Genomic DNA, 25,351 nt, shown 5'->3' with positions numbered 1-25,351 from the left:
AGGAAACAAGTTGACATGAATCTTTCACAGCTTTCTCCATCAAATATTATTCATACAGGGGGGGAAAATTTTGACAAAACGGCTTTTTCTGAGGGAAAATGTGGCAGCAGGAATTTTGCAGAGCTCTTTGTGCTGTTTGGCTGAGGGTGGTGGGTGGGAAATTGGGTGAGGGATGAGAAAAAAAACCTCCCTCACATTATGTTCATTATGATGAAAAAAAAAAAAAAAAAATCTTGTTCAGGAGGATAAAAGTTGGGATTGGAGATTTGGGAGTGATCTTGGGCAACATCAACGAGCCAGACCCTGCCAGAGCTGAACTGAGAACCAACTGATTTACACAAGGCTGCAAACAGGGGCAACACCTTTAAAGTGAGTCCATGTGCATTTGGGGCTGGAAAATCCAGAGCTGAATGCTCCCACTGGGCACTTCCAGCTCCTCCCAGGGAGATTTTCCCCTCACAACTCCCCTATTTCTGCCAACACCTGTGACGACAGCAAACACACAGTCTTAGGCCAGACTTGAGAACTCACATCTTGCCGCGTTCTGGGAGTTTCTTTGAAAAAAAAAAATCCCAATATTAACTTTTATTTCACTCGAAACAGCCCAGCCTAGTCCCAGCTGAAAGCAGCTGACACCAGTGATCTGCTGGAACCATGGATTCCCCATCCCATCCCCTCCCACAGGCTGTCAGCTGAAATTCCCAACTTTTTTTTTCCACTAAAACACCTGAAAAGGCAACGGGACAGCCCCCAGGCCAGCCAGCTTGGATGGGAAAGGAAACTCTTAAGGAAAAAAAAAAAACAAAAAACAAACCAAAAAAAAAAAAAAACCGCAGAGCTTCGATTTATTTAGAGGAGCTCCCTTTTCTCCCAAATCCCTGCTCCCTGGTCCTTGGGGAAAAGGGGAATTGGGAGGGAGGAGCCTGGGCTACCTTCGTAGGTGGCTTTGAAGCCCAGCAGGTTGCTGACACTGTCGGTCTGGAAGAGGAGCCACATCTGGTGCTGGGTGCTGACGATGAGGTCGGGGACCGTGGTGCCCGTCAAGCTGCAAAAATAAACAACAGCAACAAATCAACGGCCTCCAAGCGGCCTCAGGTTCACCACCCTCAGATAAAGGACTCTGCAGGAGAAGGAAAATGCTGAACTAATTAAGAATCACCCCAAAAAAACTGGGAGATTTTCGAGCCCGATGAAAATCTTGTTGTGTTCAGCGTTCTGCCCCCACGCTGAATCTTTCCCCACCACCCTCACTGCAATAATTACAATTCACTGCAAAAAGGAATCGTTCCCCTGCTCGCTGAGGCAAAACATCAGCAAACAAATAAAATTCCCAGAAGCCAAACTGTGCCCTGAGTGACTGAATGCTCTGAACTGCCCTCGCAGCAGCCGCCAGTAGCACAGAAAATAACTTCCCACCCATCCCCTGCTCCATTCCTGCCCTGAGAGAAGTTTCTACAAGGATCAAAAAAAGGCAAAAAAAAAAAAAAAAAAAAAAGCACCCAGCAGACCAAGCCCCAGATGTGCTGGACAACCCCCCCGTGAGCCCTTGAGAAGTGCCACTAATCCCAGCAGGATCAGGGCTCTGCCTTCCCCTCAGGATCCTCCCGGGAGGGCTGAGGAGATTTAGGGAAATGTCGCTGATCTCTCCCTATTAATGAGGCTCATTCAGCCTCTGGGATTAATCACCTCGTGGTGGTGGTTCAACGCAGCTTTAGAGCTTTATCCCCCACCCACGGGAGCATCTTTTGCACAGGCAGATGCCCACGTGGAGCTCAGCTCCCTCCCTCCCCTGCGCTCCTGGAAACAGGAACAGCATTTGTGTGGGCAGGATGATTATTCCAGGAGCAGGGCTCTTGTGTCGCCTGTGTTTAATGTTGTGATTATCCTGTTTCTGCTGAGGTATTATCTGTGAGAAATTCAGAAATTAACAGCGAGTGGAGAGGGGGTGAGAGGGGTTTTTAGCTTTCCTGCGGGGTTTAAATAAATCCAAACTCATGCCCGTGCTCAGCTCTGGGTTGGGCCTGGCCCCAGGTACAACAGCAGCACTTGAAAGGCTCCTGGATAAAAGCAAATTCAGCAGAAGAGGGACATGGAATTGCTGGAGCAAGGCCAGAGGAAGGATGTGAAGCTGATAAAGGGACAGGATCCAGGCTGGGAGAGTTGGGAATGTTCAGCCTGCAGAAGGAAAGGTCGATTGGAGCCCTCACAGCACCTGCCAGGAGCTGCAGGAGAGCTGGAGAGGGGCTCAGCATCAGGAGCTGGAGTGCCAGGACAAGGGGGAACGGCTTCAAATTGGAAAAGGGGAGAATTGGGTGGGATTTTGGGAAGAAATTCCTGGTTGTGGGGGCGGTGAGGCCCTGGCACAGGTGCCCAGGGAAGCTGTGGCTGCCCCTGGATCCCTGGCAGTGCCCAAGGCCAGGCTGGACAGGGCTTGGAGCAGCCTGGGACAGTGGGAGCTGTCCCTGCCATGGCAGGGGGGTGGCACTGGATGAGCTTTGAGGTCCTTCTACCCCAAACCATTCCAGGATTCTGTGGCAGCTCCCAGGGCTGTGTCACCCACCCAGTGCAGGTGACATTCATCTGCTCCCTGCTGAGTGCTGTTGGAGTCCAGGACATCCCTCGGGCTGCCCTGACTGGCTCCAGAGCCTCCAGGGGGCTCGGGGACCTTGGCATGAAGTCAAAACCACCTGTGGCTTTGATTTTAGCCCGTGGAAAAAGCTGCCAGCGTTCTCTGAGGAATTACAACCACAAGGGTTTGAGCAGTGTGGGAGTTGAATTAACACAGGGTGGAAAAGTAGAATTTTGGGGTTTTTAGAATGGGGTTCAAGGGGACAAGATGGAAGAATTTGGGCATGTCCTGACCTTCTTCTCCTTCTCCTTGCCCTCCATGTCTTGCTGTGCTGGTGACACTTTTCTGTTGGTTTGAGGCACAGACACACTGCCCAACATCAATGACAGACATTGGCACGTTATTGTAACCACGGCACACGGAGTTTTGGGTATAAAATGTGAACACTGCCCTGAGGGCAGACAGAATGCCATGGCCGAGCTGCTGGACAGAGCTCAGCAGGGCAGAGAGAGAATGTTCTAGAGAAGGGAAAATAAACAACCTTGAGAAGCTGATCCTACACATTTCAGACTCCTTCTTTGGCTGCCTGGGCTGGGAGAACGAGGACTTTTACACTCTCGGGGTCACCTCGACACCCAGACCCCGAGAGAGTGCCAGCTCCTTTCCAGGGCAGGGATCTCAGGGAAATGGCATCACCCCGGACATCCCAGGCCTCTCCTCCCCATGCCAGGGAGCTCACAGGCCGCAGGGACACCTGCAGCAGCCATGCCCAGCCTCTGGAACCAGGAGTGGTTTTTATTTTTCCTGCAATCACAATCCCAGCCGAGCTCTCCCAGCTCTGCCCCGTGATTGCTCCGACCTGCAGCAGGAATTTTATTGATCTCAGGGCGCTGTTAAATGAAGAAGTGATCTTGTTTTAGTGCCTGTTTTGCATCCCAGAGATGTTCAGGAGTGTTATTGTTGATTCTCAGCTTATTTATTGAAGCAGCAGCCAGGCAGGAATGAGGAACACTCCAAGAGGAAAAAAAACTCCCAGGAAAAGGTGCTTCAAAGCTTTCTGCATCCTTTGCCACCCCACTTTTAACAAGCTGGGTGATTGATTTGGGTGCTTGTTACTTCAGGAAATCAAATTCCTTCTGCAAGTCAGGAAGCTCAGCCTAACAATCTGCTCTGCTCCCATTTTCCAGGGAGGGGAATGAGCCTGGAAACAAATGGTCCTTCCCAGCTCTGTTTGGGATGGAATCTGCTGCTGTGCAACTCCACTCAAGTGCGTTCCTTGATTGGAAAGGCAGCAGGGCTGAGCTCCTCAACAGCCAAGGAGAAGTGAAGAGCAGGAAGAAAATTGGAATTACTGCCTTTGACAGGAGTTTCTGCATTTTGATTCTTCCAAAGGAACCTCACTTTGTATCTAGATTATTATTCCTGATCTGTGAATCCAGCTGGGAGTGGGCAGAAAACTCTGGAAAAAGTGATCCATGGACTTGCAAGCACGTTAATTAGCACCGTGGTCTTTACACCTCTCTCTCATTTCATTACTTTTCAATTAATCCTCCCAGATTATTAATGATAAAAAAAAAAATTCCTGTGGAAGGATTAGCACCAGGAATTCACTGGAAACTTCCTGGGAAAAGCTTCCTGCACTGCAACTTGCTCAGTCACAGATATTCCAAATTTGCACCAGCAAAGTGCTGAGGAGATAACAGAGAGTGGGAAAAAAAACCCAAGGAATTATTAAAATCCAATCTGAGGAAAATCTTCGTGGGTTTTAGGCAAACCAGAAGGGCTGGAATGGGGAATCATGGCAGGAATTTCTACCAAATCCATGGCAGGGATTTTGCAGGCTGTGACCAAGCAGCTGTGACACGTTCTGGGACACGTGAATTACACCTGAGCAGCACTCAACCTTCACATTCCAGGCTGGGGTTCCTGACCAAGGATCCACATGCTGGGAAGAAACAAAAAACCTCGGGGAAAAAGATGTTTGGGAAAGACAAAGAAATGCTGATACGTGAAAATGGAGTGGGAGGCTGCTTCACGTGGAAAAACAAGAGGAAGAAGGAAAAAAATGCAATGAATTTCCCCATCAGTTGCCAGAGCACACCAGCTTTGCTGGAGTGGTTCTGGAGAAGCCTGGAGGGAAAGCAGAACCATCTGCACATGAAGAAACCTCCAGAGAACATCAGATCTGCAAGAAAAGGATGCAAAAACCCCGAATCCCAGCCTGGAAGAAGCCTCGTTTCCCCAGACGCACCCTGGGTGTGAAATGTTGGGGATGTCACTCCAAGATCTTGGATTTACAGCTCAAAAATGATGGCAGCAGGAGAGAGAGAGAGAGAGAGATCCAAACAGCTCCTGCTGCGTGCCTGGGCTGCTTTTCCTTTTGTATCCCCGCTTTTCTCAGCTCCCTGGGCGGGAGGGAAGCACAGAGGGGACAATTTTCTGTCCCCAAAAGCGACAAGCAGCCCAAAAACCACCGGATCCCTGCATCCCAAGGCCCGCAGCCCCCCGTGGCCAGGCGCATCCCCGCAGGAGGGAATTGTTACTCACACATAAAGCACAGATTTCTGCTCCCCGACCTGGCCTCCATCCCCCACTGTCAGCGTGTCGTAGCCTCTCTCCAGCTCGAATTCCTCGAAGGTGAGTTTGATCACCTGCCAAAGACACGCCAACAATTAGCACAATTCATCAATTAACACCGAGCCCTGCCCTGCTCATGCATCCCGCAGCAGCTTCCAAGAGCATCAAAATCTCCCAAACATGCCCAAAAGTTTTTTGTTATTTGTTTTTTGTTTTTTTAAACAGGATTTTTACAGGTGATTTGGATCGCCTCTGCTTGATCTCCTGCCTGCCCGGGTGCCTTCACTGATATCAATATTTGCGTGCTGGGAGCTGCAGGTGCCTTTTCCCACCCCAAAGCTGGAGCTCCGGAGGTGGGTTTGGATGTGCATGGAGTAAATGCAGAGTATTTTTACTTTGTGGCTCAGGAAATCCTCCTGGATCGTGGTCAGAGCAGGAGAGAATTTATGGATTTTTTGTGAATTGTCAGAGAATTCTCCCCTGCTGTCTGCACACACAATCCTCAGCACCACCACATCCATGATCCCTGGTTTTTTCTCTCCTCTTCCACCCATCCAAAATCCATCAAATTTTGGATTTTTGCAGCCTCTCTGCATCATTTAGGAGCAGAACTCCCAGGGAAGTTTGTGCTCCAAGGCTCTCAGCTGCTTTGGGAATTTCTGCTTTTCAAATCCAATTTAGGGGGCAGAGTCCTTAACCCAGCCTGGGACAGGCTGAACAAACAGCAAAAGAAGAGATTAATTAAATTAGAGAAGAGTTTCACATCCCCCATCAGCAGAAATCAATGGAGTTTTGTTTCTTGGATTCTTTGCCTGACCAGCAAAAAGACAAAACAAAAAGCACAAAACCCACTCAAATGCACGAGACCTTTGCAGATTCAATAAATTCCCTGACTTTTAACAGATTAAATCCCCAAATGTGGGTTGGTGCTTCCTTCAGCTGCTTCACACAACACAAAATCTCCAGAAGTCAAGAAGGAGAAGGAGCCAGGTGAGTGCCAAGGAGCTCTGGGGCCACTTCCCACCTCAGCTTGGGGCAAGGAGCCGAAGCCCAGGAAACCCAAAATCTTCTTCTTGCCCTTCCTTGCTTTTGTAAGCAGCACCTCCTGCAAAACCTCAGCAGGTGTGGATTCCCAGGGGGATAAAAACCTCCAAGTTCAAACCAGAAATAATTAAAAAAAAAAAGGTGTTTATACAGTTCAGGCTGAGCTGTCCTGTGTCTTCTGTTCTATGGATGAACACAGTATTTTTGCAATGCACAGAAAATGAAATGTAGAGATTTTAGTCGTTGTGAGAAGAAGGAGTTTTTCCCCAAAGCCCCAGGATGGTGAACCAGGAGCCTGGGTGATGCTTCAGACAACTTTAATTTGTGTCTAGTACCCAAATATTAACCTGTGCAGGCTACAAAAGCATGAAATGTTGGAATAATGTAATTAATCCCGAGGACACCGAGCTGCAGATCTGCACACACCATTACTTCAGCCACTCAAGGAGCTGCATCCTGAGCACTCTGACCCTAATTAAACAACTAATTACATCCCAGCACACTCAAGACTGCAACCTCGTGGCACAAGATCTGGATGCTGAATATTGTATTTATTTACTCATTTTCCTGGGTTGTTTTTTTTTTTTTTTTTTTTTTTCTTTTGCTCTGAAAGCTGGGAATGTAATTAATTCGATTTAAATATTTAATTTCATGTTATTATTTAATGATTTGTTAAAGCCACCAGCACCCTCAAACCTGGAGCTGCTGAAGTGACAAGGAACAATCAGCAAAGCCAAGAAAATGGGATGGGACTCCTGATTCCAAAGTGATTGGAAGTTCAGTCACATTCTGAGGAGAAAAATCCACAATAATTCTCTCCAGGAGAACTGCAGTTCTAACCTGAAGCTTTACAAGCACATTCCTCATTTCCCTGCTCCCCAGGCTCCAGAGTTTCCCCCTCCATTTGGGATAAATCATCCCCTGGAGGGGCCCTTCTCCCTCCATCAGCTTGGACACGGCTTTTTTTTTTTTTTTTTTGCTCCAGGTGGGAATAACCCCAGGAAAAACCTCAACCAGCAACATCCATCATGTCAAAAAAGGGCCAGAAATAGCTTCTATGCAAATCCCCCAATTATCACATGCATTTCTCAGCTCCCCAGTGATTTATTTTCCCACTGTGGCTGGAATTAATTCCCAGGGCACCAGGGCCCAGCTAAAAAAAAAAAAAAATTTGATGTCTAAATTGATGTGCCCCCTGTGCAGAGGAAACAATCCCAATTTGTCAGCCAGGAGGCCTCAGCCCTATGGATGCAGAATTCCCAATTCTGAGGGGAAAATTTGCGAATTTGGAGGGGATTTTGGGGCTCAGTGGATCTCAGGCTCTTCCTTTGCCAAAGACAGAGCAGAGGATTTGCAAATGAGCCCTAAATTCAGCTCCCTGCTTCTCCCAGAGCTCCAAGGAACAGATCCAAAGAGCCCATAAAAAGATTGCAGCACTTCAGCAGCTCCAGCTCAGGCACTTAACGCTCCTTATTCCCAAGAATTAGATGGGAACCTGTAAATTAAAACTTCCAGCATGAAACACCCAAAACCAACAAACCCTTTGTAAACTGGCATTACTAATTGAATTCATTAAGTTATTTATCATTTCAAAGGCAAAGGGCAATGGATCTCCTCTCTCAGCTCACAAATTTCCATATTTCTGTGTATGATGGAGCAGAACCTGCAGCTCCTCGTGCTGTGGAATCTCTGATGAGAGATGAGAAATCTTAAAATGATTGGATTTGACCAATTTATGACTTAGGAAAGGATCAGGACAAGCAGGGAGAGCTGTGGCCTTCCCAAAGGGGTTGGTGCTTTTCTTCCCTGCTTCAGGAGCTCTCCCTCCATGTAAATGACATTGAAACACCTAACCCCCCCAATAAACCCTCAAAAATTGACATTAATTGAATTAATTAAAGCTATTTATCATTTCAAAGGAAAGGGCAGTGGGATCTCTTCTCACAGCTCACAAATTTCCATATTTCTGTGTATGATGGAGCAGAACCTGCAGCTCCTCGTGCTGTGGAATCTCTGATGAGAGCTGAGAAATCTTAAAATGAACGGATTTGACCAATTCCAATCCCCTTTATGATTTAGGAAAGGATCAGGACTTGCAGATTCTGTGTTTGTTATGACTCAGGTTTCAAAGCTGAGGAAGAATCCAACCAGGGGAAGAGGAGAAACGTCCTTTAAGCAGAAATTCCCACGGAAAAATGAGGCAGGAAGGCCAGAGGAGAAGCTTTTCCTGTCACACTGCTGATGGAAAAGCAGGAAAACTTTGGGCACAGCACTGGCACTAAAGCAAAGGAGCAGAGCTGAAGATTAGAGCTGAACATTCACCCCAAAAGGGTCAGAGAAGCACTGGGCATAGCCCAGGGGAGTATTTTCCTCATGATTTTCATCTCCTCCTTCGTAATTCGTAGCAGGAAACCCAACTGGAAGTGTGATCCTACAAAACCCCCAGGAAATGCCTGCACCCAGCTCTCCAAACACTGTTCCAGCCACACAAAACCTGGATGTTGGTGATTTTTGGAGACAAAAATGTACAGAAATCGTGGGAAAGGATGAAACACCCTCCACAGCCCGAGCTGGGCTGAATTCCAGCCCATGGACACCCATCCCCCTGATGAAGGGAGGTGATCAACCACTGAATCCCTCCCAGTAAATCAGCACTGAAAAAAAAAAAATCTCCTGGTTCCACACTTGAGCCTCCCAAAATCCAGGTTTTGTGCAGGCACACCAGGGATAACGACAGCACTGAGCCTGGGAATGGGAATTTAGGGATATTTCTCATGAAAATCCTCCTCCACCAGAGATCTGTGCTGGTTGAAGGCTTGGAGCTCAGCAGGGAGGGAGAACTCCACTGCAAGGGGAGGAAAAGCAGGATCCCAGCACTTCCTAACAATTCCCAGGAAAAAAAAATAATAATGAGAGATCCTGTGAGATTCCCCCAGTGTTCAGGAATGTCCAGAGGCAAGGGAGAAGAAATGGGAGGCTCAGGATTCATCCAGAATTAATGGAATGATGTTTGCAGGAGTCCAGACAGTGAAAGGTACAAACCCTGTCACCTTCTGAGAGCAGAAATAACACCTCAGAAAGGGTTTTTGGAGCTACACAGCAAAGAAATTCCTGTTCTTCTGCTCCAGATCTGGAGGAGGGACAAGGGCTGAGACTGGAAAAAGCTGTGAGGGCACCAAACACTGCCCTCAACTCAATTCCCATTGCCAGGGGAAAATGGACAGGGATTGATCTTTCCCAGGCCAGGGCGGTCACACCCGTACAGAAAGGGCTTGTGTTTAAATTTCAACCAGTGCAAAAACGTGACTCAATTTACAACACTGCATAAACAGCACGAGATAGACCCAAACCTCGCTCCTCTGCCCCTGGGGGCTGAAATCCTGCTGGATAAGGGCCAGCCACAGCCAAAAAAAAAATGGGAAAAATCAGCATTCCTGGCACAGCCTCCCTGCCCTGATGAGCTGGGCTGCTCGGGCACCTCCCCACCCTCCACATGAGATATCAAAGGGGCTTCGATTACAAATAATTACGCTCACTTTTAATTACAACCCTGAACAAAACGAGCGGTCAGCAGGGAGGGAAGGTCAAGGGATTTCCAGGCAGCTGGGAAACACGGGGAAGAGTCTGTGTGGGGACAGAAACTGAGCCTGAGGGGCTGAATAAACCTCGGATGTGAGGGTGGGGAGGGGCTGGGAAGGGTTTCCAGAGAAGCTGTGGCTGGCTCTGGATCCCTGGAAGTGTCCAAGGCCAAGCTGGACAGGGCTTGGAGCAACCTGGGACAGTGGAGGAGTCTGGATGTGTTTGGAAGTGTCTGGATTTGTCTGGATATTTCTGGATGTGCTTGCATGTTTCTGGATGTTTCTGGATGAGTTTGGAAGTGTTTGGATGTGTCTGGAGTTGTCTGGATTTGTTTGGATATATCTGGATGTGCTTGGATGTTTCTGAACATGCATGGACCTGTCTGAATGTGTTTGGAAGTATTTGGAAGTGTCTGGATTTGTCTGGATGTTCCTGGATGTGTTTGGATGTTCCTGGATGTGTCTGGAAGCATTTGGAAGTGTCTGGATTTGTCTGGATGTTCCTGGATGTGTTTGGATGTTCCTGGATGTGTCTGGAAGCATTTGGAAGTGTCTGGATTTGTCTGGATGTTCCTGGATGTGTTTGGAAGCATTTGGAAGTGTCAGGATTTGTCTGGATGTTTCTGGATGTGTTTGGATGTTTCTGGATGTGCCTGGATGTGTTTGGAAGCATTTGGAAGTGTCTGGATTTATCTGGATGTGTCTGGATTTGTCTGGGTGTCTCTGGATGTGTCTTGAAAGCACAATCAGAAACATTCCAGGCTCCTTTGGCTGCGTTTGGGCTAAGGGATGCAAAGACTCTTTACGATCTCTCTTGGGGTCACCCTGACCTATAGGACCTGAAACATCAACTTTAAGGGATTTAGAGATTTTAGAGGAGCTAAGATTTTAGTTAGAGATAAGCCTTACTAGAGTTAATTAAAATAAAGGGATTCTGTAAGTAGGCCTTGATGAAGTTAAGAGTTAGTAGTTAAATAATAACTGATTGCTTGTCAACACAATGTTTAGTTAGCTGGGTTTATAATGAGGAATACAGAAACTGACAAATGGCTTTTAGGAACATGAGACAATTGTGGGCCTCCTCTGTTCTGAAACCAACTGAAGACAGGGAATGGGAGTTCTACCAAGGTTCATTTGTCATATTTGCATTGAAAAGGCAGAAAGGTCAGAATGAGGAAGACTTCATTTACTTCCTCACTTTGGGACCCCTCCCCATGAAAGGGACCACCGACCCATTTCAAGGAACAAACTACGCATGCTTAATAATTGGAATGATTAGCATAGGAAGCGAGGAATGGGATGTCCTAAATGATGAATATGTATTTGTGTTTTAGATATTCAATTCTGGTGTGGATAAAAGGACTCTGGAAAGGTGCAGTGTGCATTTGGGAGCTGTCCCGCACGCTGCCCGGCGCCGCAATGAACATACACTTCCTAACTTCAAACTGTCAGAGAGCTTTTGTCCGTCACAGTCGGATATCGGTGCTAGATCAATATTTCTTTAATAAATCGGACCCCCGAGAGAAATCCACAGCAGAAAGCCGCTCTCCCTGGAGCCTGCGGAGCTGCCTGGCCCCGGGGGCCGTGCTGAGGACCCACCTTGGCGGGGTTGAGGGCGGTGATGACCCACACGCAGTAGGCGTTGTTGTCGTACTGCACGGGGTAGTTGGGGGACGTGATGACCCCGCTGGGCCCGCGCAGGTACGTGTCACACATCCTGGCTGGGGACACAAACGGGGACACTCAGCACTGGCGGAGGGGATTGTTTTTGGTGGGGAGGGAGGAGGGGTGGGCTTGGGATGGAAGTGGGAGAAGGTAAAAATGTAGGAGTTGGTGTTGTCGCGGCCTACGCTGCTGCTTTTTTACAGCCGTGTGGTGAAAAAGGAAGGGTTTCTCTGTGAGGAGTGGGGCCATCAAAGCCTGATCCCAAGAACCCCTGATCCCATCAACCCTGGTCCCAACAAACCCTGATCCCATCAACCCTGGTCCCAACAAACCCTGATCCCATCAACCCTGATCCCAAGAACCCCTGATCCCATCAACCCTGGTCCCAAGAACCCCTGATCTCATCAACCCTGATCCCAACAAACCCTGATCCCATCAGTCCCTGATCCCATCAACCCTGATCCCAACAATCCCTGATCCCAACAAACCCTGATCCAAACAATCCCTGGTCCCATCAACCCTGATCCCATCAGTCCCTGATCCCATCAACCCTGATCCCAACAAACCCTGATCCCAACAATCCCTGATCTCACCCAAACCTGACCCCATAAAACCCTGATCCCAACCAACCCCAGATCCCAACAATCCCTGATCCCATCAAACCCTGATCCCAACAATCCCAATCCCAACAATCCCTGATCCCATCAAACCCTGATCCCAACAATCCCAATCCCAACAATCCCTGATCCCATCAAACCCTGATCCCATCTCCCCTCAGACCAACACCCAGCCCACTCTCTACTGCTCCCACTGATTTATTTCCTTTTCTTCCTCCTTTTTCCCTCACAAAAATCCTTCCCCATCCAGGCCAGGAATGACACAACTCCTTCCTGATGTCCCCAAAAACCCACATTCCCTTTCTTCCCGCAGATCAAATCCCTAAAAAACACTGCACAGCGAGGATTTATTAGGTCATTATTAAGTATTTATCAGCTGGTTTCCTTCTGTGGGCTCAGAACTAAGGTGGAAACTCAGCTCTGCATCTTCAAAACATCTCAGGTAAAGGGAAAGCTGGGAAAAAGTGCTTAAGCAGGGAAAAATTTGCCTGTGGAATGCCTTTGATGTAATATTTAACTGAAATATTCCACAAAAAAAAAAAAAAAAAAGTGGGGAAAAACATCCTGGTTCTGGAAATATTCTCTGCTGCTGTGATGGAGCTTTGAAATTAATTTGGTTTTGAAGTTTATTTATTTATTTAAATTTATAATTTGATTTAGGAGATGTATTTGCATGTGTGGAGACTGCAAGATTTTTTTTTTTTCTCTGTAAAACAATGGAGAAATCATCTCCATGCCAAGCTGTGGGAACATTGGGAATGGCTGGGAAGCAGCTTTGGAATGAGCTGAGGTCACTTATCCAGGATGCTGAACCACTCCTGCCTCATCCTGGAGCTCCCACAGTGTTAAAAAAAAAAGGTAAATCCCATTTTTCCCATTTTTTCAGGTGGGATTAAGTGACTCTCCCAGGATCCAGAGGGAATCTGCTGAAGATGGGGAAGCTGCAGAACTGTGCCCCAAAGTTTGCTCAGTGGGGATTAAGAAATGATTGAAACCCAAGGGGTTAAAATCTGGGACTGCTTCTAGAATTTGAGAGAAACCCAATTAAAAAAAAAAAAATGGCACAAACTGGGAGAAAAAAGTGGCAGAAAGCTAAAATAAAAATCAAACTTTTTAAACAGAAAAAAAAAAAACCTAAAACATGAAAGTCAGCAGCTAAAAAAATTAAGTTGATTCACAGAAACAGAATAATGCTGGCAAATCCTTTCTTATCTCTTGCAGGAGGACACCATAAATTTCCTTTACAGTGTCACATATTTATGCCAAATATCCTCTTACACTGATTCAATTTATTCCAGGCTTGTTTCAAGAATTACATGGGATTCCAAAGCCCTGAAAAAATCTGCAGATGAAATTAAAGGAAAAAAAAAAAAAAGACTGGGAGAGAAAAAAAAAACCCACCCTATTTATGGTTTTAAGAGCTTTAAAGGGATTCAATTAAAAATATTACAAGTTGTTCTTTATTAGCATTACAAGTATCACAATGTGACATTTCAGAGAGGGAATGAAAACAAAATGGCCAAGGGCAAAATGGGCAAAATGGGAAAAAACTCCATTCCCTGATGGCTCATGGCACAGGATGAGGCTCCTGGGGAAGCACAGCCCCAAAATTCCACATTTCCAGTTAAAAATCTCCCTCCAGCTCTGCTTTCCCAGGTTTTATTCCAGTCTTTCCTCTTACAGGAGAAGGAGGACAGGGGAGAAAACACCTGGAATAGGGAGAGGGATGATCCTGCTCAGGTTTGTCATCCCTGAACAAAAGGAATGTTCAGGGGAGAGGGAAGGGATTTAGGGACAGTTGGGAAATTCATGGAGGAGTCTGTGGGGTGCAGAAACAGGGGCTGCAAAAAGCTTTAATGTGAGGGTGGGGAGACCCTGGGGAAGATTTCCCAGAGAAATCATGGATGCCCCATCCTTGGAAGTGTCCAAGGCCAACCTGGGATGGGGGAAGGTGTCCCTGTCCCATGGAACATCTTCCTTGAGGTTCCTCCCGACCCAAACCCCTCTGGGACTCTCTGACCTGGCCAAGGGATGACCTGAGGGCAGGATGGGTGAGAAATGGACAGCAAGGAGCTGGGAATTCCCACAAATCCCAAAATCCAGCCAGGCTGAGCCCCCTCAGGCTGCCCCATCCCTGGAGTGTCTAAGAACAGCATGGAGGGAGAGTGGAAGGAGCAGGATGGTCCTCAAGGTCCCTCCAACCCAAACCATTCTGGGATTTGACCTGAGGGCAGGATGGGTAAGAAAAGGGACAGCAAGGAGCTGGGAATTCCCACAAATCCCAAAATCCAGCCAGGCTGAGCCCCCTCAGGCTGCCCCATCCCTGGAGTGTCTAAGAACAGCACGGAGGGAGAGTGGAAGGAGCAGCATGGTCCTCAAGGTCCCTCCAACCAAAACCATTCTGGGATTCTCTGACCTGGCCACAAGGATGACTTGAGGGCAGGATGAGTGATGGAAAAGGGACAGGAAGGAGCTGGGAATTCCCACAAATCCCAAAATGCAGGCAGGCTGAGCCCCTCACCTCTGCAGACGGGCCGGTGGTCGCTCCAGGCCACGATGATGTCGCTGACTCTCTTGCAGGTGATGCTCTTGGAGCCCTGCAGGTCGTAGCCCTCGTTGCAGGAGAACTGGATGCTGGAGCCCAGCCTGGAGAGGGGACAGAGGGGACATCAGCCTGGTCCTGCCTCCTGCATCCCAGCATTTGGGGCCAGAGCCATCCCCTGGCCCTGCAGCAGCAGGAAGGGAGGAGGGACCAGCTCTGCCTCCCCCTCTGCCCCAGGTGCTGATGGCCAAATCCCAGTTTTTAGTGACAGTTCAGTGGGAATTTCATCCGCAGCCCCAGGAGAGGACACGCTCAGCGTCCCCATGAAGTGAAATAAAAATCTTTATCAGCTGCTGAGAGTTCTGCTCTTTGTTCTGTGGTTTGGATTCCGAGCCTTTGCTCTTCCAGCTTTGTTCCCTGAGGTCACACAATCCAGCCTGCAGCAGCTGGGAATTCATCCCGTGGAATTTAGGGACTGTTGGGATTCCCTTTCCTCTGCTGGATTTGAGGAGAATTTTGGCAGACTGGGATTTGATTTGAGAGACACTTCCCATGAGCAAAACAGTCAAAAATCAGAGGAAATATTGATTCCCCTTGGCCACCAGCAGCTGGGGCATCGCTGCAAAGGAAAACTGGGAACTGGAAAGGAACAACAGCACTGGTTTAAACTTTCTAAACCCCAATTAGCTGGCACCACACAGACTCAGTGACAAGGAACCTCAGTCACCTCAAATTCTCTAAGGGCAGGGCCACGCTGGGGCTTGAGCTAATTTGAGAAGTGATTTTTAATTTTTTTTTTTTTTTTTTTTGGCTGTTTCAGTTTTCCAGAGGAGTGATGACAGCACAGAGGGATTCTACAACCTGGACTGGGAAAGGATAAAAATACTCCAAGAGATCTTTCAGAGAGCCTCACGTGGAACAGCACACGCAGGCAGGGTTTTACACACGTGTCCCCCAAAACTGGGCAGGATTTTGGGAGGGGGACAGAGCAAACAGAGCCCCCCACAGCAGGAGCACAGCCAGGGACACACAGGAGCTCATGCACAGAACACACAGAAAATGTTCTTACCTAAAATCGTTGCCTATCCTTTTGCCTCTCTCGGGAATCCCAGGGTCTGGACACAAATTATGTCCCTGGGACACACCAACCTGAGTTACTACAAAGCAAAAAAACAGCACATACAGAGACAGAATAGCAAAAGGAACATTCTTTCAGCAGCTGTCTTGGTGGATGTGGCGAGAAAAATGGCAACTGGGAGCTCAGAAACCTCAACGTGTTCCGTTTTATTCCGGAAAATCAACGGCTTTGGAAACAAATATCCCGCTCAGTTTACACAGCCGAGTGTTTTCTAGGAAATGCCAGCTAGGGACACAGTTTTCCCTCCGTTCCACTACAGAAATACCTCTGGAAAAAGCTGCTTTTTTCCGGTATTTTTTTCATTCTGCTAAATGACACCAATCACAGAGCCCGTTTGCTGTGATTAAAACTCCACCTGCCACCCTCCGAGGTGACCTCAGAGCCCTCCAAGCCCAGCCCAGTGTGCCAGGGAAAGAAAACAACTCCATGAAAAGGCAGGGTGTGTGATCCCAAGGGGGGGGGGAAAAAAAACCAAGCACAGAACGAGAGGGAGAAAGGAGAGGGGAATGCCAGTCGAGGGTTTTAAAGCCAAGTCATTTAGTTGGAACATGGAAAAACTTATGGAGCAACCTCGATGCCAACAAAGATGAAATCCATGGAGTGGTGACCAGCACTGAAGGAAAGCTCCCAGCTCCATCCTCCCCATTTCCAGCCCTCTCCAACTTGCCCAAGGCGCAAAGGAGGGTTCAGGGTGGGGGAACCCGGGGGGTTCCTCAGCCCTGGCACAATCCTGATTTCCAGTCTGAATTCCAGCGCAGTAATAAGGGACAAAAGGGGGATTTTGCCACAGGAATTTGATGGGATTTTTTTTTTTTTTTTTGCACCCAAACCGACACCACATTTCTGAGCCATGATGCTGAATCACTGAAACAACCCCGTTTCCATTCCACCTCTGCCTAGCACTGGATTAGAGGGAAGAAAATCCCAATTTCATTCCAAACACGGTGCCCCAAAGGTGACACCAGCCCGTTTCTCATGGCAGACAGAGGGCTCAGCAGCTGGAGCCCTGCAGGGGCAGGGGGGAAGGGGAGAATCCATGGGGAGAATCCACCCACAAAGCCAAGACCATCCAATATTTGGGATTTAACCACTGGGGAATCCCCAACTACAGCTGTTCCTACAAGGAGGATGCTCCCCAGCTTTTGCTGATCACAAAAATATTCCAGCTTCTCCTCAGCACTAACACCTCCTCTGATGCCCTTCAAGTCCCTTTTAGGAATTTCCTTTTTAAGGCCCTTTTTTCCTCCCTTCCCACCATGCTGGAGGAGGGATGGGGCTGGGATTGTCCCCACACGTGGCTCTGTTTCCCCACATGATGCTTTGGTGCTCTCCTTCGTGGGTGTGAGGGCACACAGGTGACAGAGACGTGGATTCATGGAAAACAGCCTCCTGTGGGATTGTTTTCCCGCTTTTCCATGTCCATAACCCCTCGTGAAGCTCAGTCAGCAGCACCAAAGCAGCATCCCTCCATCTTCTGTAGCTCCAAACTTTCTTTTGCCACTTTTCACAGGCCCAGATGATTCCAAATCACCCCAGAGCGTGAAGGAAGGGAGCCCACGGATTCAACTCCCAGCTTCTGACAGGAAAAGTTTGGCTGAGCAAAGCCCCCAGGTGCCACCATGGGGTTCCTTCCCTACACACAAAGGTGATGCCTGTGCACAGGCAGCTCCAAACAAAGGAAAATTCTCCTCAGGATGAGGGACCCAACGAGGGTTTTATGTCCCAAAGCCACGTGGGAGTGAAGGAAAGTGCTCAAATCCCTGATTTTCCTCTGTAAAACCCCCCCTGACCAGACACACCTGTAACAACCACAGCTTCCAGGACTGTATCCCAACAACTGGAAGCTCTTAGAGGAAAAATCACATTCCCACAGCAAATTCCTCCTCCCATGGCCAAAACCCTCCCAGCCCACCCCTTTTGTGCCCCCCAGAGTGGGTCACTGCTGTCACACCCAGTGACTATTTCCCATATCAGACAAAAATGAAGCCTGGAGTTCAAAACTTTGGGAAGAAACAATCCCAGATCCCCAGGAAAACAAAGTTTGTCAGCCCCGTTGCTGAGGTCTAAGCCCAGTTCATCTCTCGTTAGCTGGAGATTCATTAACACCTTAAACCACGCGTAGATAAAGCAGAGAACAGGGAAGATAAAGCAGAGAAAGGGGGAAAGGGAAGATATCTCCATATCCTGGGAGTTGGGGAATTTCTCTTTTAAGGAGAGTGAAAGAAAAGGAGGAGATGGATTAGACGCTCGTGTACAGAAACTTTTGTTCTCTACCTTTTGTTTTGAACACACACACACACAAATAGAACAGCCCAAAGGTTATAAACTGGATTTGTCATGCTGAGAATCCTCTGTCAGTGCCGTGTTCACCTTCCCAAAGTTCCACCTGGGCTGTGCCATTCCCAAGTGAACCTTTCAAGGTTACTGGAGAAACAACAGATCCCAAAAATTGTGATGAACTGCTCGATGTCTGTATTACAAGCTCAGGAGTTCTCTCCCCCAACCATGGGATTGATTTTCCATCCCCTCATTCTCCTGATTTTTTTTCAATTTCTTTCTCCCCGTGAATTCAGTGACAGCCAGTTCTAATTGCTCCGTTTGCCACTGGAATTCACTGTTAAAATCCTCTTTAGCTTTATCTCCTCTTAATAAGAAAACCTCACTGACAGATTCCCAAGGGACAATTTCTCACTGAATTTCAGAACTAGAAAATAAAGCAGCACCTAAAAAAAACCTTTGACAAAGCCCCAGCATTTCTCAGCATGAGAAATCCAGAAAGGAGGTGATGCTTTCTCCTGGCAGGAGGGGTGGGAAGGACTGCAGCAGGAATTAGATGGTTTAAAGGGTTAATCTGTGTGGTCACACCAGGGTAATTCCATGCAAACTTCTGGGAAAGATGACAAAAATCAGGCCTGAGAGCTGGGAGCTGATTTAAGGGTGCAGGGCTCACCCCAACGAGGTCCTGCTGCATTTCCAACCTCAAAACACCCAAAAAACAAAGATTTGGTGATTCCAGAACCTCAGAGACACCGACCCAGACACTGAACGCCCCCAATTTTAGCAACACCAAGAGTGAAAAGGTCACAGCGAGGTCCTGACACTGGGAAAAACCCAATCCCAGCTGGGAACGTTCCACCAGGAGCACTCCAAACCCCCATTTCCCACCTGGTGCTTATCCCAGAACAGCTCAGAAGGTGCAGCTTCACAAGCATTCCCAGAACTGCAGAATTCCCAGAGCATTTCCACCCAAGCCAAGCACAGCTCGTCCCCGAGCCCCCCGGGCTGGCTCCTGTGTCCCCAAAATCCAGGAACTCCCACACACTTGGCTGAGACCTAAAAGCTGCTCAATCCCCCCCACCCCAAAATGACTTTTTGACCAAGCTGGACACGCACAGAATTTCCAGTCCTTCACCCCAAACCCTTCCAGCCACCCCCACAGGGCCTCTCCAGGTGGGCCTCACCCAAACACCACAAAAACCACTTTGATGCTGTTGTTTTGTTTTTTTTTTTTTTTTAAATCCAAACCACCACAATTTTCCCACTGTGGGAATATTCACATTTACATTTAGCATCCAAAATACGGCCTGAAATTTCAAACTCTTTCTTCTACCTGCTTTATTTGTCTCTCGGTATTATTTTCCCCCCAAAAGTGATTAAAGCAAGATTTCCAAATAATTTGACTGGTGGTGAGCAGCACAAGACACTTAATTAAGATTTCAAACAAACAACTGAGCACAAGCAGCACCTCCCCCCAGAATTCCGTATTTTTATGGATTTTTTTTTTTTCCCTGCAGTAACACAAGCAGCTCTTACACCACTACATTTTGCCTCCATTCAGCCACACAAAACACACAAGGTTTAATCTGACCAGGCAATCCCAAATTCAAAAACTTCCACAAAACCTGCAGGATTTAAGCATGGATTCTTCCAGGGAGGATTTTAGGCCAGGTTTTAGCAAAGAGCACTTGGAAAGGAAACATTGCTGGTAGGAACAGTTAAAAAACAAAGCAGGGACTTGAAGGTTGGACTCGATCTTTTCCAGCCTTAACGATTTTAGGATTCTGTGGCATAGCTTTAAGTGTTGCCAAGACACACAAGAATTCCTGAATTTCTGGTATTTGAGGCAGAGCAAGTGGAAATTGCTCTGGAATAGGAGATTTCTTTACCCTGTCCCACCTGTGTAATTATCTGTGATGCAGACTCAGCTCATGGAACTTTGGGAATGCAGAGGGGCACAGCCGACCCTGCAAAGAGCAGATAAGGCTTTGCATAAAAAAAAAAAACCCAAAAAACCTGATTTTCCCGGTGCCACCTCGTTGGGAATCAGCATTTTTGCAGCTGGAAATTCCCCGTGGGAGCAAAAAGCTGCAAAACAGGGACTGAAAATCCAGACCTGATGGAGAGCAGGGCACGGGGAGGGAGCTGGAGGCTCAGGGGGGGTGACAGGGACCATGGAATGGGGCCACCATCCCCATTCCCATTATTCCAGCTCAGCAACTTCCAGCCTGAGCTGGACAAGATTTGAGCTCCCAAGGTGCTGCACTGGCAGCTCCGAGCCCCTTGGGATGGGATAAAGCAGGCACAGGGAATGAATTCCTGGTTTTTCTCCTCAGAAGTGCAGGATCTGCTGGGAAGGGAAGTGCAGGTGCTGTGTCCTCCTCAGCCTCGGTGCATTAAAAAATGGGTAAAACTGCTCCAAAGGCCATTCCCAGGAAGGAGAAATGGGAATTCTGTGTATTTATGGAATTTTGTGTATGTATTTATACAACACTTCACGAAACCAATGATTTCATCACTCCTTTCCTCACGTTCCCTAAAATCCAGGGCAAAACACCCCCCGCTCCAAACACACCCCTCTGTCTCCACACCCAGCCAGGGGGGTTTTCCAACTGGATTTCCCACTCAGTTTAAGTGCACTGGGATGTTTATTCCAATAAATTCTTCCTGGCAAGGAATGTATCACCCAGCCAGGAACAGCTTGGACTCCATTTTAAAGGATAATTTCCTTTAAAGTGGAATTATTTCCCCCGGACATGCCCCCAGTGGTCTCTGGAGATTTTGGGTTTTTTTTACCTTTTTGGGCCTTGCTCCCCAAAAAAACAGAGCCTCTAAAAATTCTCCTGGGAGCTGGGAGGGAGACTCTCCTTCCAGACAGACACTGAGGATGATTCAGATCCAGTCCAAGCATTTTTCTGAATTTTGTATGCAAAATCCACCCGGCTGAGATGTGCAAACTGCTCCTCTCTGATGGGGGTAATGGGCTGTGCAACAAAATGAGCAATTCCAGCTTCTCCCCTAAAATCCATTTGGGAAAATGGATTTCACATTTTACACCCTGCTCCCATTTGAATCCATATAAAATATGAACTCCCAGCCAGGTCCCTCCTGTTTCATTTTGGTAAGAGCCCAAGATTCAGGGACAAACCCCACAGGTTTTGCTCCTGATTTGGGAAGAACCCGATGGAAAGCTGAAGGATTTCCCACCTGCCCGAGGGAGGCACAGCAGTGACCCCAGACATTCTGGCCCTGACACACCAACCACTAAACACAACCTGAAAAATCAGCATTACAAACCCAGAACGATTTTTTTTTTTTTTCCCCCTGCAGGGAAAATGAAATAAAACTCCAATACAAAAAGGAGGACGCTGCTGCTGCCTCTGTAAATTTTCTAATATATATTTTTTTAATGTTGTTCCTTATCCCTGCTCTTTATTTACAGCGAGAACACCGATCCCAACCCCAATTTTTTTTTTTTTTTTTTTGTTTTCCCCACTAAAAGGAGCCCAAATCCACGACCCTGGAGCACAGAATCAACCAAATGCAAAGACTCCAACCCCCTGCACCCTTCCAGGAGTTAGTAAATGCTTGTGAACAGAGCACTGGGAGGAGGGAGTGATGCAGAAATGCAGAGGGAAGAGGGAAAAGCACCCAAACTTTTCAGAGTGGCGAAGTTTTAGAGATTACTGGGAAGTCCAATGAAATGTTCCAGGAGATTGTTATCAAAAAGACAGCGAGGAAGAGCCACAAAACTTACACACAGATGTCTTCTGGTTGTTGTCCTTGCTGGGCATGAGCTTCACCCCTCTGGACTTCAGCTCCATCTGCTTCTTGACTGCAGGGGTGGGAAACAAAGGAAAGGTGAGGGAAATGTTCAGCTGAGCTTCAGGGATTTTCAAGTTTTTTTTTATTTTAAAATAAAAATGTGAATCACCCACATCCTGCACCCTTCCCCTTGGGATCAGCCAGCTTATCCTGACTCCTCAAAACCAGGGGTTTGTTTTTCCATGTTAGGGCTTTGGAGAGGGATTTATTTTCCATGGTAGGGCTTTGGAGAGCTTTAATTTCAAAATAAAAATGGGGTCCAACCCCCCAGTCCCTCTGTAACCCACTGAAAATGGGAGGCAGGCAAAAGGGAATTTCAGGGATGCTGAGGAAAATGCTGAGCTGGTTTCCCCCCAATTTTTCTGCTGCAGGAATTTATCCCACAAAGCCATTACACAGCAGAGCCATTCCAGGGGAGCACTCATAGCCTAAAAACTGCAGAGCTGGTGTGAATAAACAGCAGGGAAAGGCAGGAAAATAGCAGGGAAAAAGAAAATTAAACCCCCGTTATTGGCCAAGGGAAATAGCAGCTTGGAGCCCCACACCTGGGGGACTCCTCCCAAAGTGTGACCGTTCCCTCCCTGCTCCAAACTCCTCCAGAAGAGGAGAAAAACCAGGAAAAGGAACAAAAATTCGTCCATCCTTTCCCAACAGGCAGCTCCCCACACCAGGGAGCAGCAATTTGTTTTTCTGCTCTGGACTTGGCTGCTGCTGCTGCCTCCACCCCGAGGGTTTGACACAAACCCCACCTGGCAGAACCATCTGGGAGCAGCAGAAACACCTGGATTTGGGATCATTCCAGCCTCCAGAGGCAGGAATTGGGATAAAAGAGCCTCCAGTGGCAGAAGCTGAGATAACCCAACGAGAACTGGGATCATTCCAACAGGATTTGGGATACCCCAGCCCTCACTGCAGGATTTGGGATAACCCAACAGGAATTGGGATAATTGCAACAGGAATTGGGATAACCCAACAGGAATTGGGATAACCCAGCCCTCACTGCAGGAATTGGGATAACCCAACAAGAACTGGGATAATTCCAACAGGAATTGGGATAATTCCAACAGGAATTGGGATAACCCAGCCCTCACTGCAGGAATTGGGATAACCCAACAGGAATTGGGATAACTCCAACAGGAATTGGGGTAACGAAGCCCTCACTGCAGGATTTGGGATAAAAGAGCCTTCACTGGGAGGAACTGGGATAACCCAACAGGAATTGAGATCATTGCAACAGGAATTGGGATAACCCAGCCCTCACTGCAGGAATTGGGATAATCCAACAGGAATTGGGATCATTCCAACAGGAATTGGGATAACCCAGCCTTCACTGCAGGAATTGGGATAACCCAATGAGAACTGTGATCATTCCAACAGGAATTGGGATAATTCCAACAGGAATTGGGATCATTCCAACAGGAACTGGGATAACCCAGCCCTCACTGCAGGAATTGGGATAACCCAACAGGAACTGGGATAACCCAGCCCTCACTGCAGGAATTGGGATAATTCCAATGGGAACTGGGATAATTCCAACAGGAATTGGGATAACCCAGTGTCCAAATCCCTTTCTGGGAGCCTTTTCCTGGCGGGCCAGCCCTTATCCATGGAGAAATCCACTTCAAACCCTTCTCCTCGTGCTCTTCATCTTGTCAGGCTTTCATCCCTAAATTAGCACATTCCTAAGACAAAGCTGTCAGGAAAAATTACCCATGTAACTAAAGAGGGGGTTTTTAATCGTGCTGGGTTTCTTTTTTTTGGGCTTAAAAAGAACCTGTTTGGAACAGCTGCTGCAGGAGGCTCAGACAGGGAGAGGCTCCTTGAAGCTCACCTGAGGTGCTGCTTTGAGGGAGATGCTGGGTGCAGCTTTTCACTCATCATTTCCTCAAAGCTTTTGGCTTTCTCTTTAAATAAAGCAGCCAGAACTTCAAAAATTTTCGCTGGAAAATATTCATGAGGAAAAGCTGCTGCTGCTCCTGTCTTCCTCACCAGCTTCAATCTGTTCAGGGCAGCTGCCTTTTTTTATTAATTTAAGAAGGGAAAACTAATTAACAGCAGGCTGCTGTCAAAGCAAATCGACCTCTTTTGTTTCTTTTTACTCCAAATCCACCTGCAAGTGCAGCAGGAGGAAAAAAAAAAGCAGCAGGTTTTGGGATGCCCCAAAGGTCCACGTGGATGGGAATCACGGGATATTTCCAGCTTGATCTCAAGGTTTTTAATAAATGTAATATCAATGGATCAAAAAAAAAGACTTGGGGCTACTAAAACTCACATTTTTGGGGTAAAAATCGATTTCTTTTTCAAATAAAATAGTGACAGACATTCCTGCAGCGATTCTGCAGCTTTTTCCAAGCAAACACAGGGGTAACCCCCCCAATCCCAGCCCAACATTCCCTCCCAGGCAATAAAACCCAGACAATTCCAATTTTCCAAGGCTGAATTTGGATTTTGATTTGAATTTTCCAAGGATGCGGGCTGGAACTCTGCAGTCTCTTAAGTCTCTGCTCCGTGGTTGTGCTTTGGGGCACGAGCAGCGATGGAGCAGCTTTACAAAATAATCCCCATTTTTGTATTCTCCACAGCTTCCCACGGCACATCCCCGTTATCCAGCCCCCAGGGAACGTTCCCACTCTCCACGCAAACAAAAGCTCAGCTCGGATGATTTGTGCACCACCAAGGGAATTTAGAGGCCAAGCAAAGCTTCCCAAGCATCCCACCAGAGCTGATGGTGGCACCATGGATGGGATGAGACATCCTTGGGAACTTTTCCATCAGGACACAGCAACCTGCAGGGATTTCCTCAGTGCTGAACATCCCAAATCCAGGAGAAGGCAGTGGAAGGTGCCAGGGGGTGGAATGAGAGGAATTTTAAGGTCTCTTCCAACCCAAACCATTCTCTGGATTCTCTGGCACGGGGGATTCATAATTTGGATGCACCCAGGCTTGGAAGTTTTTCAGGGACACATTTCTAACCAAGGTTCTCCCAGAGCCATCCCCGCCAGATCCCATCCAGCAAACATCCCCCTCCAACCCCGTTCCTGCTGGAAAACCTGGCTCCCAAACCCCTCAGCAATGGGAACAAGCACCAGACACTCATCACCCAGCACCAATCCTGGAATTCAGAGCCCGAGCAGCATCCCCAGGAAGCATCTCCTCCCCTAATTGCACCGTGTCCCTTTCCAGGAGAATTGATAAAGATAAATTGGTGAAGATAAATTGATAAAGAGGGATCACTGCATCTTCTCCTCCTCATCCTTCATTCTGGAGCCCTAATGATGGAAGTCAGACTTTACAAATGACTCCATTTAGATCAGAACCAGGCACAGTAAAGCACCACTTGTTTCGTGCTTTTTAAAAATTTAAACAAATAAGAACAATTCTCCCACTCCCTGCCCTCAAAAATCCGGTGCTTGAAAATCGACTTTGTTTGTAAATTGGAATGTGCAGCGGTACTACAAAGGACTGTGTCAGGATAATTGGATGAACAGAAACTCCTGTTTTCTGGAGGGTTTTGCTGCT

At 47.6% G+C, this 25,351-nt stretch overlaps 1 protein-coding gene and 1 long non-coding RNA gene across 3 annotated transcripts in view; one reads left to right on the top strand and one right to left on the bottom strand.

Moving 5' to 3' along the window:
• The window catches only part of CSMD2 (CUB and Sushi multiple domains 2), a 308,910-nt gene that overhangs the window by 121,592 nt on the left and 161,967 nt on the right, over positions 1–25,351 (bottom strand). The window contains exons 8-13 of the mRNA XM_053998582.1: positions 21,765–21,842; positions 15,662–15,749; positions 14,572–14,696; positions 11,368–11,489; positions 5,117–5,220; positions 933–1,045 (exon numbers count right to left, since the gene is read on the bottom strand). Of these exons, the coding sequence (XP_053854557.1) occupies positions 933–1,045; positions 5,117–5,220; positions 11,368–11,489; positions 14,572–14,696; positions 15,662–15,749; positions 21,765–21,842 (630 nt within the window). The remainder of the gene's footprint in view (positions 1–932; positions 1,046–5,116; positions 5,221–11,367; positions 11,490–14,571; positions 14,697–15,661; positions 15,750–21,764; positions 21,843–25,351) is intronic.
• On the top strand, positions 11,308–12,900 carry LOC128818873 (uncharacterized). 2 transcript variants are annotated; one of them, XR_008440581.1, is made up of 3 exons: positions 11,308–11,469; positions 12,364–12,492; positions 12,773–12,900. It is a non-coding gene; the product is annotated as an uncharacterized LOC128818873 (long non-coding RNA). The 2 variants fall into 2 exon arrangements; XR_008440580.1 differs by having other exon boundaries at positions 12,711–12,900.

This window comes from Vidua macroura, chromosome 25 (assembly GCF_024509145.1).
Source record: "Vidua macroura isolate BioBank_ID:100142 chromosome 25, ASM2450914v1, whole genome shotgun sequence".
NCBI classification, from domain to species: domain Eukaryota; kingdom Metazoa; phylum Chordata; class Aves; order Passeriformes; family Viduidae; genus Vidua; species Vidua macroura.
The sequence above is the reverse complement of the archived record's forward strand: the minus strand, read 5'-3'. Positions and strand labels throughout refer to the sequence as shown.